This window comes from Panulirus ornatus, chromosome 69 (genome assembly GCF_036320965.1).
Source record: "Panulirus ornatus isolate Po-2019 chromosome 69, ASM3632096v1, whole genome shotgun sequence".
In the NCBI taxonomy this organism is placed as follows: Eukaryota; Metazoa; Arthropoda; class Malacostraca; order Decapoda; family Palinuridae; genus Panulirus; species Panulirus ornatus.
The window spans coordinates 840,936-857,412 of record NC_092292.1 but is presented as its reverse complement, the minus strand read 5'-3'; the positions used below and the strand labels follow the sequence as shown (position 1 = coordinate 857,412).

At 41.9% G+C, this 16,477-nt stretch overlaps 1 protein-coding gene across 2 annotated transcripts in view; it reads right to left on the bottom strand.

The window, feature by feature from the left end:
• vimar (visceral mesodermal armadillo-repeats) overlaps positions 1-16,477 on the bottom strand; it is a 320,050-nt gene that overhangs the window by 293,298 nt on the left and 10,275 nt on the right. For both annotated transcript variants that reach the window (XM_071660119.1, XM_071660118.1), the window contains exon 2: positions 13,238-13,333. In XM_071660119.1, the coding sequence (XP_071516220.1) occupies positions 13,238-13,333 (96 nt within the window). The remainder of the gene's footprint in view (positions 1-13,237; positions 13,334-16,477) is intronic.

Sequence of the window (16,477 nt, the reverse complement as noted above, 5' to 3'; positions counted from 1 at the left end):
AAAAATGTATGTGAGAAGTACTTAGAAAAGTAAAAGGAATTGTATGTGGCATTTATGGATCTGGAGAAGGCATATGATACAGTTGATAGAGATGCTCTGTGGAAGGTATTAAGAATATATGGTGTGGGAGGCAAGTTGTTAGAAGCAGTGAAAAGTTTCTGTCGAGGATGTAAGGCATGTTTACGTGTAGGAAGAGAGGAAAGTGATTGGTTCTCAGTGAATGTAGTTTTGTGGCAGGGGTGTGTGATGTCTCCATTGCTGTTTAATTTGTTTATGGATGGGGTTGTTAGGGAGGTGAATGCAAGAGTTTTGGAAAGGGGCAAGTATGCAGTCTGTTGTAGATGAGAGCTTGGGAAGTGAGTCAATTGCTGTTCACTGATGATATAGCGCTGGTGGCTGATTCATGTGAGAAACTGCAGAAGCTGGTGACTGAGTTAGGTAAAGTGTGTGAAAGAAGAAAGCAGAGAGTAAATGTGAATAAGAGCAAAGTTATTATGTACAGTAGGGTTGAGGGACAAGTCAATTTGGAGGTAAGTTTGAATGGAGAAAAACTGGAGGAAGTGAAGTGTTTTAGATATCTGGGAGTGGATTTGGCAGCGGATGGAGCCATGGAAGCAGAAGTGAATCATACGGTGGGGGAGGGGGCATAAGTTCTGGGAGCATTGAAAAATGTGTGGAAGTCGAGAACATTATCTCGAAAAGCAAAAATGGGTATGTTTGAAGGAATAGCAGTTCCAACAATGTTATATGGTTGCCAGGCGTGGGCGATAGATAGAGTTGTGCAGAGGAGGGTGGATGTGTTGGAAATGAGATGTTTGAGGACAATATGTGGTGTGAGGTGGTTTGATGGAGTAAGTAATGAAAGGGTAAGAGAGATGTGTGGTAATAAAAAGAGTGTGGTTGAGAAAGCAGAAGAGGGTGTTTTGAAATGGTTTGGTCACATGGAGAGAATGAGTGAGGAAAGATTGACCAAGAGGATATATGTGTCACAGGTGGAAGGAACGAGGAAAAGTGGGAGACCAAATTGGAGATAGAAAGATGGAGTGAAAAAGATTTTGAGTGATCGGGGCCTGAACATGCAGGAGGGTGAAAGGCTTGCAAGGAATAGAGTGAATTGGAACGATGTGGTATACCGGGGTCAATGTGTTGTCAATGGATTGAACCAGGGCATGTGAAGTGTTTTGGGTAAACCATGGAAAGTTCTGTGGGGTTTGGAAGTGGAAAGGGAGCTGTGGTTTCGGTGCATTACTACATGACAGCTAGAGACTGAGTGTGAACGAATGTGGCCTTTGTTGTCTTTTCCGAGCTCTATCTCGCGCATGTGCGGGGGGAGGGGGTTCTTATTTCATGTGAGGTGGGGGTGCCAATGGGAATAAGTAAAGGCAGACAGTATGAATTATGTGAATTATGTACATGTGTACATATGTATATGTCTATGTGTGTGTATTTATATGTATACGTTGAGATGTATAGGTATGAATATTTGCGTGTGAGGACGTGTATGTATATACATGTGTATGTGGGTGGGTTGGGCCATTCTTTCGTCTGTTTCCTTGCGCTACCTCACTAATGCGGGAGACAGTGACAAAGCAAAATAATAACCTTGCTCTTATTCACATTTACTCTCAGCTTTCTTCTTTCACACACTTTACCAAACTCAGTCACCAGCTTCTGCAGTTTTTCACACGAATCAGCCACCAGCGCTGTATCATCAGCGAACAACAACTGACTCACTTCCCAAGCTCTCTCATCCACAGTAGACTGCATACTTGCCCCTCTTTTCAAAACTCTTGCATTCACCTCCCTATCAACCCCATCCATAAACAAATTAAACAACCATGGATACATCACACACCCCTGCCGCAAACCTACATTCACTGAGAACCAATCACTTTCCTCTCTTCCTACACGTACACATGCCTTACATCCTCGATAAAAGCTTTTCACTGCTTCTAACAACTTTCCTCCCACACCATATATTCTTAATATTTTCCACACAGCATGTCTATCAACTCTATCATATGCCTTCTCCAGATCCAAAAATGCTACATACAAATCCATTTGCTTTTCTAAGTATTTCTCACATACATTCTTCAAACACCTGATCCACACATCCTCTACCACTTCTGAAACAACACTGCTCTTCCCCAATCTGATGCTCTGTACATGCCTTCACCCTCTCAATCAATACCCTTCCATATAATTTACCAGGAATACTCAACAAACTTATACCTATGTAATTTGAGCACTCACTTTTATCCCCTTTCCCTTTGTACAATGGCACTATGTAAGCATTCTGGCAATCCTCAGGCACCTCACCATGAGACATACATACATCAAATAACCATACCAACCAGTCAACAATACAGTCACCCCCTTTTTTAATAAATTCTACTGCAATACCATCCAAACCCGCTGCCTTCACAGCTTTCATATTCCGCAAAGCTTTTACTACCTCTTCTCTGTTTACCAAATCATTTTCCCCATCCCTCTCACTTTGACCACCACCTCGACCAAAACACCCTATATCTGCAACTCTATCATCAAACACATTCAACAAACCTTCAAAATACTCACTCCATCTCCTTCTCACATCACCACTACTTGCTATCACCTCCCCATTTACCCCCTTCACTGAAGTTCCCATTTGTTCCCTTGTCTTACGCACTTTATTTACCTCCTTCCAAAACATCTTTTTATTCTCCCTAAAATTTAATGATACTCTCTCACCCAAACTCTCATTTGCCCTCTTTTTCACCTCTTGCACCTTTCTCTTGACCTCCTGCCTCTTTCTTTTATACATCTCCCACTCATCTGCATTTTTTCCCTACAAAAATCTTCCAAATGCCTAACTCTTCTCTTTCACTAATAATCTTACTTCTTCATCCCACCACTCACTACTCTTTCTAATCTGCCCACCACCCACGCTTCTCATGCATCTTTTGCGCAAGCCATCACTGCTTCCCTACATACATCCCATTCCTCCCCCACTCCCCTTAATTCTTTAGTTCTCACCTTTTTCCATTCTGTACTCAGTCTCTCCTGGTACTTCCTCACACAAGTCTCCTTCCCAAGCTCACTTACTCTCACCACCCTCTTCACCCTAACATTCACTCTTCTTTTCTGAAAACCCATACAAATCTTCACCTTCGCCTCCACAAGATAATGATCAGACATCTCTCCAGTTTCACCTCTCAGCACATTAACATCCAAGTCTTTCTTTCGCGCGCCTGTCAATTAACACGTAATCCAATAACGCTCTCTGGCCATCTCTCCTACTTACATACGTATACTTATGTATATCTCGCTTTCCAAACCAGGTATTCCCAATCACCAGTCCTTTTTCAGCACATAAATATACAAGCTCTTCAGCATTTCCATTTACAACACTGAACACCCCATGTACACCAATTATTCCCTCAACTCCCACATTACTCACCTTTGCATTCAGATCACCAATCACTACTAACACACTCAGCTGCTCCCAAAACACTTGCCTCTCATGATCTTTCTTCTCATGCCCAGGTGCATATGCACCAATAATCACCCATCTCTCTCCATCCACTTTCAGTTTTACCCATATCAATCTAGAGTTTACTTTCTTACACTCTATCACATACTCCCACCACTCCTGTTTCAGGAGCAAAGCTACATCTTCCCTTGCTCTTTTCCTCTCACTAACCTCTGACTTTACTCCCAAGACATTCCCAAACCACTCATCCCCTTTACCTTTGAGCTTCATTTCACTCAGAGCCAAAAAATCCAGGTTCCTTTCCTCAAACATAGTACCTATCTCTCCTTTTTTCTCATCTTGGTTACATCCACACACATTTAGACACCTCAATGTGAGCCTATGAGAAGGATGAGCACTCCCCACGTGACTTCTTCTGTTTCCCCTTTTAGAAAGTTAAAATACAACCCACCCACATACACAGGTATATACATACACGTCCACACACGCAAATATTCATACCTATACATCTCAACGTATACATATATATACACACACAGACATATACATATATACACATGTACATAATTCCTAATGTCTGCCTTTATTCATTTCCATCGCCACCCTGCCACACATGAAATAACAACCCCTTCCCCCGTCATGTGTGTGAGGTAGCGCTAGGAAGACAACAAAAGCCACATTCGTTCACACTCAGTCTCTAGCTATCATGTAATAATGCACCGAAACCACAGCTCCCTCTCCACATCCAGGCCCCACACAACTTTCCATGGTTTACCCCAGACACTTCACATGCCCTGGTTCAATCCATTGACAGCACATCGACCCCGGTATACCACATCGTTCCAATTCACTCTATTCCTTGCACGCCTTTCACCCTCCTGCATGTTCAGGCCCCAATCACTCAAAATCTTTTTCACTCCCATCTTTCCACCTCCAATTAGGTCTCCCACTTCTCCTTGTTCCCTCCATCTCTAACACATATATCCTCTTGGTCAATCTTTCCTCACTCATTCTCTCCATGAGACCAAACCATTTCAAAACACCCTCTTCTGCTCTCTCAACCACACCCTTTTTATTACCACACATCTCTCTTACCCTACTATTACTTACTCGATCAAACCACCTCACACCACATATTGTCCTCAAACACCTCATTTGCAGCACATCCACCCTCCTCCACACAACTCTATCTATAGCTCACACCTCAACCATATAGCAATTTGGAACCACTATTCCTTCAATTATGCCAATTCTTGCTTTCCGAGATAATGTTCTCGACTTCCACACATTCTTCAATGCTCCCAGAACTTTCGCCCCCTCCCCCACCCTATGATTCACTTCCACTTCCATGGATCCATCCGCTGCCAGATCCACTCCCAGATATCTAAAACACTTCACTTCCTCCAGTTTTTCTCCATTCAAACTTACCTCCCAATTGACTTGACCCTCAACCCTACTGTACCTAATAACCTTGCGCTTATTCACATTTACTCTCAGCTTTCGTCTTTCACACACTTTTCCCAAACTTTCCCAAACAGCTTCTGCAGTTTCTCACCTGAATCAGCCACCAGCACTGTATCATCAGCGAACAACAACTGACTCACTTCCCAAACACTATAATCCAAAACAGACTGCACACTTGCCCCTCTTTCCAAAACTTTTGTATTCACCACCCTAACAACCCCATCCATAAACAAATTAAACAACAATGGAGACATCACGCACCCCTGCCGCAAACCAACATTCACTGAGAACCAATCACTTTCCTCTCTTCCTACACGTTCACATGCCTTACATCCTCGATAAAAACTTTTCACTGCTTCTAACAACTTGCCTCCCACACCATATATTCTTTATATCTTCCACAAAGCATCTCCATCAACTCTATCATATGCCTTCACTCTATCATACTCCCACCACTCCTGCTTCAGGAGTAGTGCTACTCCTTCCCTTGCTCTTGTCCTCTCACTAACCCCTGACTTTACTCCCAAGATATTCCCAAACCACTCTTTCCCTTTACCCTTGAACTTCCCACGCATTCCTCAAGTGTCGCAGAAGGCAAGAAAAAGGGACAGGAGCAGGTGCTAGAAACCCTCCCCTCCTTGTATTTTACCTTTCTGAAAAGGGAAACAGAAGGAGTCATGCAGGGAATGCTCATCCTCCTCAAAGGCTCAGATTGGGGTGTCTAAATGTTTGTGGATGTAACCATGATGAGAAAAAAGGAGAGATAGGTAGCATGTTTGAGGAAAGGAACCTGGGAGTTTTGGCTCTGAGTGAAACAAAGCTCAAGGGTAAAGGGGAAGAGTGGTTTGGGAATGTTTTAGGAGTAAAGTCAGGGGATGGTGAGAGGACAAGAGCTAGGGAAGGAGTAGCACTACTCCAGAAACAGGAATGGTGGGAGTATGTGATAGAGTGTAAGAAAGTAAACTCTAGATTGATATGGGTAAAACTGAAAGAGGATGGAGAGAGATGGGTGATTATAGGTGCTTATGCACCTGGGCACGAGAAGAAAGAACATGAAAGGCAAGTGTTTTGGGAGCAGCTGAGTGAATGTGTTATCAGTTTTGAAGTACAAGACCAGGTTATAGTGATGGGTGATTTGAACGCAAAGGTGAGCTTTGTGGCGGTTGAGGGAATAATTGGTGTACATGGGGTGTTCAGTGTTGTAAATGGAAATGGTTAAAAGCTTGTAGATTTGTGTGCTGAAAAAGGACTGGTGATTGGGAATAACTGGTTTAAAAAGACATACATACATATACATATGTGAGTAGGAGATGGCCAGAGGGTTTTATTGGATTGCGTGTTAACTGATAGGCATGTGAAAGAGAGACTTTTGGATGTTAATGTACTGAGAGCGGCAGCTGGAGGGATGTCTGATCACTATATTGGAGAGACAAAGGTGAAGATTTGTCAAGGTTCTTAGAAAAGAAGAGAGAATGTTGGGGAGAAGAGATTGGTGAGAGTAAGTGAGCTTGGAAAGGAGACTTGTGTGAGGAAGAACAAGGAGAGATTGAGTGCAGAATGGCAAAAGGTGAGAGCAAACGATGTAAGGGGAGTGGGGGAGGAATGGGATGTATTTAAGGAAGGAGTGATGGCTTGCACACAAGATCCTTGTGGCATGAGAAAAGTGGGATGTAGGCAGATTAGAAAGGGTAGTGAGTGATGGGATGAAGAACTGAGATTGTTAGTGAAAGAGAAGAGAGAGGCATTTGGACGATTTCTGCAGGGAAGTAGTGCAAATGACTGGATGAAGTCTACAAGAAAGTGGCAGGAGGTAAGAGAAAGGTGCAAAAGGTGAAAAAGAGGGCAAATGAGGGTTGGGGTAAGAGTCATTAAATTCTAGGGAAAATAAAAAGATGCTCTGGAAGGAGGTAAATAAAGTGCGTAAGACAAGTGAACAAATGGGAACATCGGAAGGAGCTAATGGGGAGGTAATAACAAGTAGTGGTATGAGAAGGAGATGGAGTGATTATTTTGAAGGTCTGTTGAATGTGTTTGATGATAGAGTGGCAAATATAGGGTGTTTTGGTCAAGGTGGTGTGCGAAGTGAGAGGGTCAGGGAGAATGGTTTGGCAAACAAAGAAGAGGTAATGAAAGCTTTGCAGATGATGAAAGCCAGCAAGGTGGCATGTCTGGATGGTATTGCAGTGGACTTTATATAAAAAAAAAAAAAAAAAAGGGGGGGGGGGTGACTGGGTTGTTGATTGGATGGTAATGATATTCAATGTATGTATGGTTCATGGTGAAGTGCCTGAGGATTGGCGGAATGCACGAATAGTGCCATTGTAAAAAGGCAAAGGGGATATATGTGAATGTTCAGATTACTGAGGTGTAAGTTTGTTGAGTATTCCTTGGAAATTATATGGGAGGGTATTGATTGAGAGGGTGAAGATATGTACAGAGCATCAGATTGGGGAAGAGCAGTGTGGCTTCAGAAGTGGTACAGGATGTGTGGGTCATGTGTTTGCTTTGAAGAATGTTTGTAAAGAATACTTAGAAAAACAGATGGACTTGTATTTAGCATTTATAGATCTGGAGAAGATATATGATAGGGTTGATAGAGATGCTTTGTGGAAGGTTTTAAAAGTGTATGGTGTGGGAGGTAAGTTGCTAGAAGCAGTGAAAAGCTTCTACCAAGGATGTAAGGCATGTGTACAAGTAGGAAGAGAGGAAAGTGATTGGTTCCCAGTGAAAGTCGGTTTGCGGCACAGGTACATGATGTCTCCACAATTGTTTAATTTGTTTATGGATGGGGTTGTTAGGGAGGTGAATGCATGAGTTCTGGAGAGAGGAGCTAGTATGCAGTCTATTCTGGATGAGAAGGCTTGGGAAGTGAGTCAGTTGTTGTTCACTGATGATACAGCGCTGGTGGCTGATTCAGGTGAGAAAATGCAGAGGTTGGTGACTGAGTTTGGTAAAGTGTTAAAAGAAGAAAGTTGATAGTAAATGTGAATAAGAGCAAGGTTATTAGGTTCAGTAGGGTTGAGGGACATGTTAACTGGGAGGCTAGTTTAAATGGAGAAAAACTGGAGGAAGTGAAGTGTTTTAGTTATCTGGGAGTGGACTTAGCAGCGGATGGAACCAAGAAAGTGGAAGCGAGACACAGGGTGAGTTAGGGTGCAAATGTTCTCGGAGCGTTGAAGAATGTGTGGGAGGCGAGAATGTTATCTTGGAGAGCAAAAATGGGTATGTTTGAAGGGATAATGGTTTCAACGACATTGTATGGTTGCGAGGCATGGGCTATAGATAAGGTTGTGCGGAGAGTGAATGTGTTGGAAATGAAATGTTTGAGGAAACTATGTGGTGTGAGGGGTAAGAGAGATGTTTGGTAGTAAAAAGAGTGTGGTTGAGAGAGCAGATGAGGGTATGTTGAAATGGTTTGGTTGCATGGATAGAATGAGTGAGGAAAGATTGATAAAGAGGATATATGTGTCAGAGGTAGAGGGAACAAGAAGCAGGAGACCAAATTGGAGGGGGAGGGCTGGAGTGAAAAAGATTTTGAGTGATCGGGGCCTGAACATACAGGAGGGTGAAAGGCATGCAAGGAAGAGAGTGAATTGGAACGATGTGATATAATGGGGTTGACACGCTGTCAGTGGATTGAACCAGGGCATGTGGTGCGTCTGGAGTACACCATGGAAAGTTTTGTGGGGCCTGGGAGCAGCGGTTTCAGTGCATTACATATGCCAGCTACAGACTGAGTGTGAACAAATGTGGCCTTTGTTGTCTTTTCCTAGCGCTACCTCGCGCATGCATGGGGGAGTGCTATTTCATGTGTGGTGGGGTGGTGACGGGAATGGATCAAAGCAAGTATGAATATGCACATGTGTATATGTCTGGGTATGTATATGTATGTATACGTTGAAATGTATAGGTATATATGTGTGCATGTGTGGGTGTTTATGTATATACATGTGTATGTGGGTGGGTTGGGCCACTCTTTCGTCTGTTTCCTTGTGCTACCTCGCTAACATGGGAGACCGACTAAGTATGATAAAATAAATATAAATATCTTTATTTCATTATACTTAATCGCCGTCTCCCACATTAACAAGGTAGCACAAGGAAACAGACGAGAGAATGGCCCAACCCACCCACATACACGTGTATATACAAAAATGCCCACACATCACATATACATACATACACACACACAGACATATACATATACACACATTTACATACTCATACTTGCTGCCTTCATCATTTCACATTGCCACCCCGCCACACATGAAATAGCACCTCACCCCGCACACGAGGTAGCACTAGAAAAAGACAACAAAGGCCACATTCATTCACACTCAGTCTCTAGCTGTCATGTATAATGCACTGAAACCAAAGCTCCCTTTCCACATCCAGGCCCCACAAAGCATTACATGGTTTACCCCAGATGCTTCACATGCCCTGGTTCGATCCATTGACAGTATATCAACCCAGGTAAACCACATCGTTCAATTCACTCTGTTCCTTGAATGCTTTTCACCCTCCTGTATGTTCAAGCCCCAATCCCTCAAAATCGTTTTCACTCCATGCTTCCACCTCCAATTTGGTCTTCCCTCTACCTCTGACACATACATCCTCTTTGTCAATCTTTCCTCACTCATTCTCTCCATGTGTCCAAATCATTTCCACACACCCTCTTCTGCTCTCTATACCAAACTCTTTTCATTATCATACATCTCTCTCATCCTTTTATCATTTACTCAATCAAACCGCCTCACACTACATATTGTCCTTAAACATTTTATATTGGACAATCAGGGAAAGATTTGGAGACTAGGATCTCACAACGTAAGTATAGTGTTAGGATAGCTTATTCCAACATAAAGCTGCCTCCGATCACCATATCGCCTGGGAAGGAGCTAAGACCATTGTTAAATCAAAGTGTTACAGTTCCAACACATCCACCCTCCTCCACACAAACCTATCTATAGCCCTTGCCTCTCAACCATATAACATTGTTAAAACCACTATTTCTTCAAACATACCCATTTTTGCTCTCCAAGATAACATTCTTGCCTTTCACACATTCTTCAATGCTCCCAGAACCTTTGCCCCTTCCCCCACCCTATGACTCACTTCCATTTCCATGGTTCCATCTGCTGCTAAATCCACTCCCAGAAATCTAAAACACTTTACTTCCTCCAGTTTTTCTCCATTCATCTAACCTCCCAATTAACTTGTTGCTCAACCCTAATGAACCTAATGATCTTGCTCTTATTCACATTTACTCTCAGCTTTCTTCTTTCACACACTTTACCAAACTCAGTCACCAGCTTCTGCATTTTCTCACTGTATCATCAGCGAACATCAAGTGACTCACTTCCCAAGCCCTCTCATCCACAACAGACTGCATACTTGCCCCTCTCTCTTAAACTCTTGCATTCACCTCCCTAACCACCCCATCCATAAACAAATTAAATAACCATGGAGACATCACACACCCCTGCCGCAAACTGACATTCACCGGGAACACTTTACTTACTCCAGTTTTTCTCCATTCATCTAACCTCCCAATTAACTTGTTGCTCAACCCTAATGAACCTAATGATCTTGCTCTTATTCACATTTACTCTCAGCTTTCTTCTTTCACACACTTTACCAAACTCAGTCACCAGCTTCTGCATTTTCTCACTGTATCATCAGCGAACATCAAGTGACTCACTTCCCAAGCCCTCTCATCCACAACAGACTGCATACTTGCCCCTCTCTCTTAAACTCTTGCATTCACCTCCCTAACCACCCCATCCATAAACAAATTAAATAACCATGGAGACATCACGCACCCCTGCCGCAAACTGACATTCACCGGGAACTAATCACTTTCCTTTCTTCCTACCCATACACATGCCTTACATCCTTGGCAAAAGCTTTAGACTGCTTCTAGCAACTTACCTCCCATACAATACACTCTTAAAACCTTCCAAAAGCATCTCTATTCACCCTATCATATGCCTTCTCCAGATCCATAAATGCTACGTGCAAATCCATCTGTTTTTCTAAGTATTTCTCACATACGTTTTTCAAAGTAAACATGTGATCAACACATCATCTATCGCTTCTGAAACAACACTCCTCTTCCCCAATCTGATGCTCTTAGAGGTTAGTTAAACATAACCTCCTTTTACTAAAACCATGCTGTCACCCACTTGGGAAATTTATCTTCCCTAAAATGCCATCCGCTACCTTTCTAATAATCTTTCCTAGGACCTTAAACACCAAACTCGTTAGTGAAACCTTACTGGAGTTTAATGCCTCTTCCAGCCTCCTTTCTTATATACTGGTATCACGTTTGTCCTTTTCCATTCCCTTAACACTGCATGCCTATCTCCAGAGACAATTCCAACAGTAATACAAGTGGTCTATCAAGCATATCTGCACACCTCTTTAACACAAATGAAACTTCATCAGCACCATGAGTCTGGTATGCTTTAAGTCTTTTTAGTATTCTGTTGATAACCTTTCTACATATGTCAATGATTTCCCAAACTTCTTCTCTATCCCATTTCACTTGTATTAGGGTCATAGTGTCTTCCACTGTGAAAATACTTCCGAACTTGCTATTAAGTTTCTCATGTAAGCTTACATCATCCTGTACAATTTTTCTTTTGACTCCTTTAACTGACAAATGGCTCCTGCTGAATCTAAGGTATGGTTTCGGTTTTCCAGCTACTTTGTCCATACTATTTTTCCCAAAGTTTCTTTGCTCCTCTTTTCTTAACCTACTAAATTCGTTCTATGCTCTCTTATACTTTGCAAATGCTAGCTGGCTAGAGTGTGTTCTACATCAGGGGAAGAAAAAACAAAAGAGGTGTTCAACATCCAGAAAGTTATAATCAAGACTGAGAATGATGCAGTGATGGATATATAAAGAACCAGGTCTTGGAACATTAGCTGAGGAAGTAGGATGAATCCTAGCTGCATGATAGAGGCCAGGTGGGCCTGGGATACACTCAAACCCTTTCAACCAGTAGCACCGCTCCAAACTGGAGTCGGGAAATTATTTCACAGTTGTAGTGCCACAGTTTGAAATACTGCAAACTAAGAAAAAATAGATATGTGTGAGTTATGTGATTCTATCTGTTGCATATGAGAAAAAGAGGGTATGAGATTGGGATTGAATGCCAGTAACCCACATGTGAGGTAAGGGAAAAAAAAAAAGACAGCAATCTATGGCCTGAAAGGGGGTTCAAAACAAAGACTGCAGTGCAAGCTCATTACACTGCCACCACTATCTAACCTGAAACCCAAAAAAGCAGTACTTCCCTGGTTGGTGTTTGCCTGCCACCCACTACTACTACAACCACTGAACAACAGCAGCAGCATTAAGCGCCAGCTACTATTACAATCTATCATTCCATCTCTTCTTCCATCCTGGAAAAAACTATAATCTTGAATATAATGCTCCAACAGACTAGAAACAAAACATAAAGACTCTGCACTGTAATATCACAGTCTTGGGTTGCTTGCTGTTTGGTCAATAAGTCCTGTGATTGAGCATCTGCCAGCCTCCTCAAAGTGCAGGTAACTTCATCTACAGGTAAAAGAGCGTCTCACTCTCACATTGGAAAAGTGCTCCCCAGATGCTCCTGGGGATCCCTCCATAACCAAAAACTTGTGTATTGGCAGTAGAGATGGAAAATGTATGCATTATATTGGAATCAGGATGATAAACAGAGCAAAATATGATAAAAAGAAAATGTGGCAAGAGGATATCATTGGTGATGATGAGTCTTTAATTATAATACTGTCATGTACAACATATGGCTATACAGTAGTACAGCAAGATGGATAAATGCTGTGAGAGAACTGATAAGTGTTTCAGTTATTTCAGATAAAGATGCCAAAGGAATTATTTCCACCTAGATGCTGGTAGCTATTTTGTGTGCAAAGGAAGAAATGTAAACAGAGACTTTTATATTACATTATGAATGGACTTAGTGTGCAGAGTGTAGTAATACTAATGCAGACACTAATGTTTCACTTTACCAGTCAGGATACATGGGGAGAATGCTCATGAGTGAGGTGAAAAGCTGTATGAACCTGACCTATCCATGAAAAGAGGAAATTAGTTAATAAATATGGCATTATTTATGTTATTAGTATAATGACTGCAATGATGTCCCCTAACTTTAGCTTGCATGGTGCTAGGATACTGTATCCAGAATCAAATGAAAATATATAAACAAGACATATCAATATGTCTCCAAAACCATGTGATGGAAAAACTGTGATGCTGTAACTAATATACTTATAATTACTCACCAAGTTCATGAAGGTGGTTGATTAGCTCTTCAAAAGGCTCAGGACTTGGGTCACCTGATACAACGCGCAGTTTCTCAAGACTAGCAGTCAATTCCTCTGAAATGATTATGTATAACTGTAATGAAAATGAACTAAATACAACAATGTAACTTCTGGTTAAAAGCTCAATTCACTGATAACCATTTCATGTAAAATATCTTTTTTTCATTCTTTCAGAATCACTGTGAAATAATACAACTGTTATGGAGGCTAAGTCCTGATACAGGAAAAAAGCTGAATATATACAGAAGTAGATGAGTCATTACAGCCACCAAGGCCCCACGTGAAGAGAAACTGTAACAATAAATCATCTATAGCTCTAAATCCCTGCAGTTATGTATTCAACGGAGAGAATAGTGTATGCTAATGCACTTTCTAATTCTATGCCAATACCATGATTATATATCCCTTTCATTTTTAGCTTTACTGGCTTAAAGTAATGTGTACTTTTGCCATCACTTGGCATCTGTTATCCATCTGTAAACTTTTCACATACAAATCTTTTCCTCTAAACTATCAAGCTCATTCACAATAAACTTCATAAGGACAGTCTTTGGATGGTCCCTTTTCAAAACTGTGTCTGATACTCCTGACCACATTCCAAGATGGCAGCATTTACTCAAAATAATCTGTCATTGTCTAACATCCATCCACAAAACATAATGCTAATTCAGTTTTTAACTGTAACTCCTTGACCTAGTGAAATATTGAATCTTATCTTATCTAACAGGTTTGGATGGTATTGCAGTGGAATTTATTAAAAAAGGGGGTGACTGTATTGTTGACTGGTTGGTAAGGTTATTTAATGTATGTATGACTCATGGTGAGGTGCCTGAGGATTGGCGGAATGCTTGCATAGTGCCATTGTACAAAGGCAAAGGGGATAAGAGTGAGTGCTCAAATTACAGAGGTATAAGTTTGTTGAGTATTCCTGGTAAATTATATGGGAGGGTATTGATTGAGAGGGTGAAGGCATGTACAGAGCATCAGATTGGGGAAGAGCAGTGTGGTTTCAGAAGTGGTAGAGGATGTGTGGATCAGGTGTTTGCTTTGAAGAATGTATGTGAGAAATACTTAGAAAAGCAAATGGATTTGTATGTAGCATTTATGGATCTGGAGAAGGCATATGATAGAGTTGATAGAGATGCTCTGTGGAAGGTATTAAGAATATATGGTGTGGGAGGAAAGTTGTTAGAAGCAGTGAAAAGTTTTTATCGAGGATGTAAGGCATGTGTACGTGTAGGAAGAGAGGAAAGTGATTGGTTCTCAGTGAATGTAGGTTTGCGGCAGGGGTGTGTGATGTCTCCATGGTTGTTTAATTTGTTTATGGATGGGGTTGTTAGGGAGGTAAATGCAAGAGTTTTGGAAAGAGGGGCAAGTATGAAGTCTGTTGGGGATGAGAGAGCTTGGGAAGTGAGTCAGTTGTTGTTCGCTGATGATACAGCGCTGGTGGCGGATTCATGTGAGAAACTGCAGAAGCTGGTGACGGAGTTTGGTAAAGTGTGTGGAAGAAGAAAGTTAAGAGTAAATGTCAATAAGAGCAAGGTTATTAGGTACAGTAGGGTTGAGGGTCAAGTCAATTGGGAGGTGAGTTTGAATGGTGAGAGGCTGGAGGAAGTGAAGTGTTTTAGATATCTGGGAGTGGATCTGTCAGCGGATGGAACCATGGAAGCGGAAGTGGATCATAGGGTGGGGGAGGGGGCGAAAATTTTGGGAGCCTTGAAAAATGTGTGGAAGTCGAGAACATTATCCCGGAAAGCAAAAATGGGTATGTTTGAAGGAATAGTAGTTCCAACAATGTTGTATGGTTGCGAGGCGTGGGCTATGGATAGAGTTGTGCGTAGGAGGATGGATGTGCTGGAAATGAGATGTTTGAGGACAATGTGTGGTGTGAGGTGGTTTGATCGAGTAAGTAACGTAAGGGTAAGAGAGATGTGTGGAAATAAAAAGAGCGTGGTTGAGAGAGCAGAAGAGGGTGTTTTGAAGTGGTTTGGGCACATGGAGAGAATGAGTGAGGAAAGATTGACCAAGAGGATATATGTGTCGGAGGTGGAGGGAACGAGGAGAAGAGGGAGACCAAATTGGAGGTGGAAAGATGGAGTGAAAAGGATTTTGTGTGATCGGGGCCTGAACATGCAGGAGGGTGAAAGGAGGGCAAGGAATAGAGTGAATTGGAGCGATGTGGTATACAGGGGTTGACGTGCTGTCAGTGGATTGAATCAAGGCATGTGAAGCGTCTGGGGTAAACCATGGAAAGCTGTGTAGGTATGAATATTTGCGTGTGTGGACGTGTGTATGTACATGTGTATGGGGGGGTTGGGCCATTTCTTTCGTCTGTTTCCTTGCGCTACCTCGCAAACGCGGGAGACAGCGACAAAGTATAAAAAAAAAAAAAAAAAAAAAAAAAAAAAAAAATCTTATCTAACACACAAAGAATTTTAACATGAATATTAGTGAAGGTCTATACAAACTGCATAGCTTTCTCATAAGCAAAATTTGTAAATGGTTCCCGGTCTTGCCCACATAATAAAATTTTATGACAGGCACAGTGCCAAACCTGAACAACAGCAACCAGAAACACTCGTGTACCAAAGGTGTTTTAGCTCTGCCACTATTTTGTGTACAAGTTGACTGCTCGAAGTCTTCTATCTCATTCTTGCATCTCCCCTGATGATGTAATCATTACACAAACGTGCACTTTGGAACTTATCATGTTTAATTTTCTTTGTGGTTATCAGCATTTATATACATATATATGTTAGAGGACAATATGTGCTGTAAGATGATTTGATGGAGTAAGTAATGAAAGGGTAAGAGAGATGTGTGATAATAAAAAGAGTGTGGTTGAGAGAGCAGAAGAGGGTGTATTGAATTGGTTTGGTTACATGGAGAGAACGAGTAAGGAAAGACTGACCAAGAGGATATATGTCGGAGGTGGAGGGAATGAAGAGAAGTGGGAGACCAAATTGGAGGTGGAAGGATGGAGTGAAAAAGATCTTGAGTGATCGGGGCCTGAACATACAGGAGGGTGAAAGGCGTGCAAGGAATAGAGTGAATTGGAACGATGTGGTATACTGGCATCGACGTGCTGTCAATGGAGTGAACCAAGGCATGTGAAGTGTTTGGGGTAAACCATGGAAAGTTTTGTGAAGCCTTGATGTGGAGAGGGAGCTGTGGTTTCGGTGCATTACACATGACAGC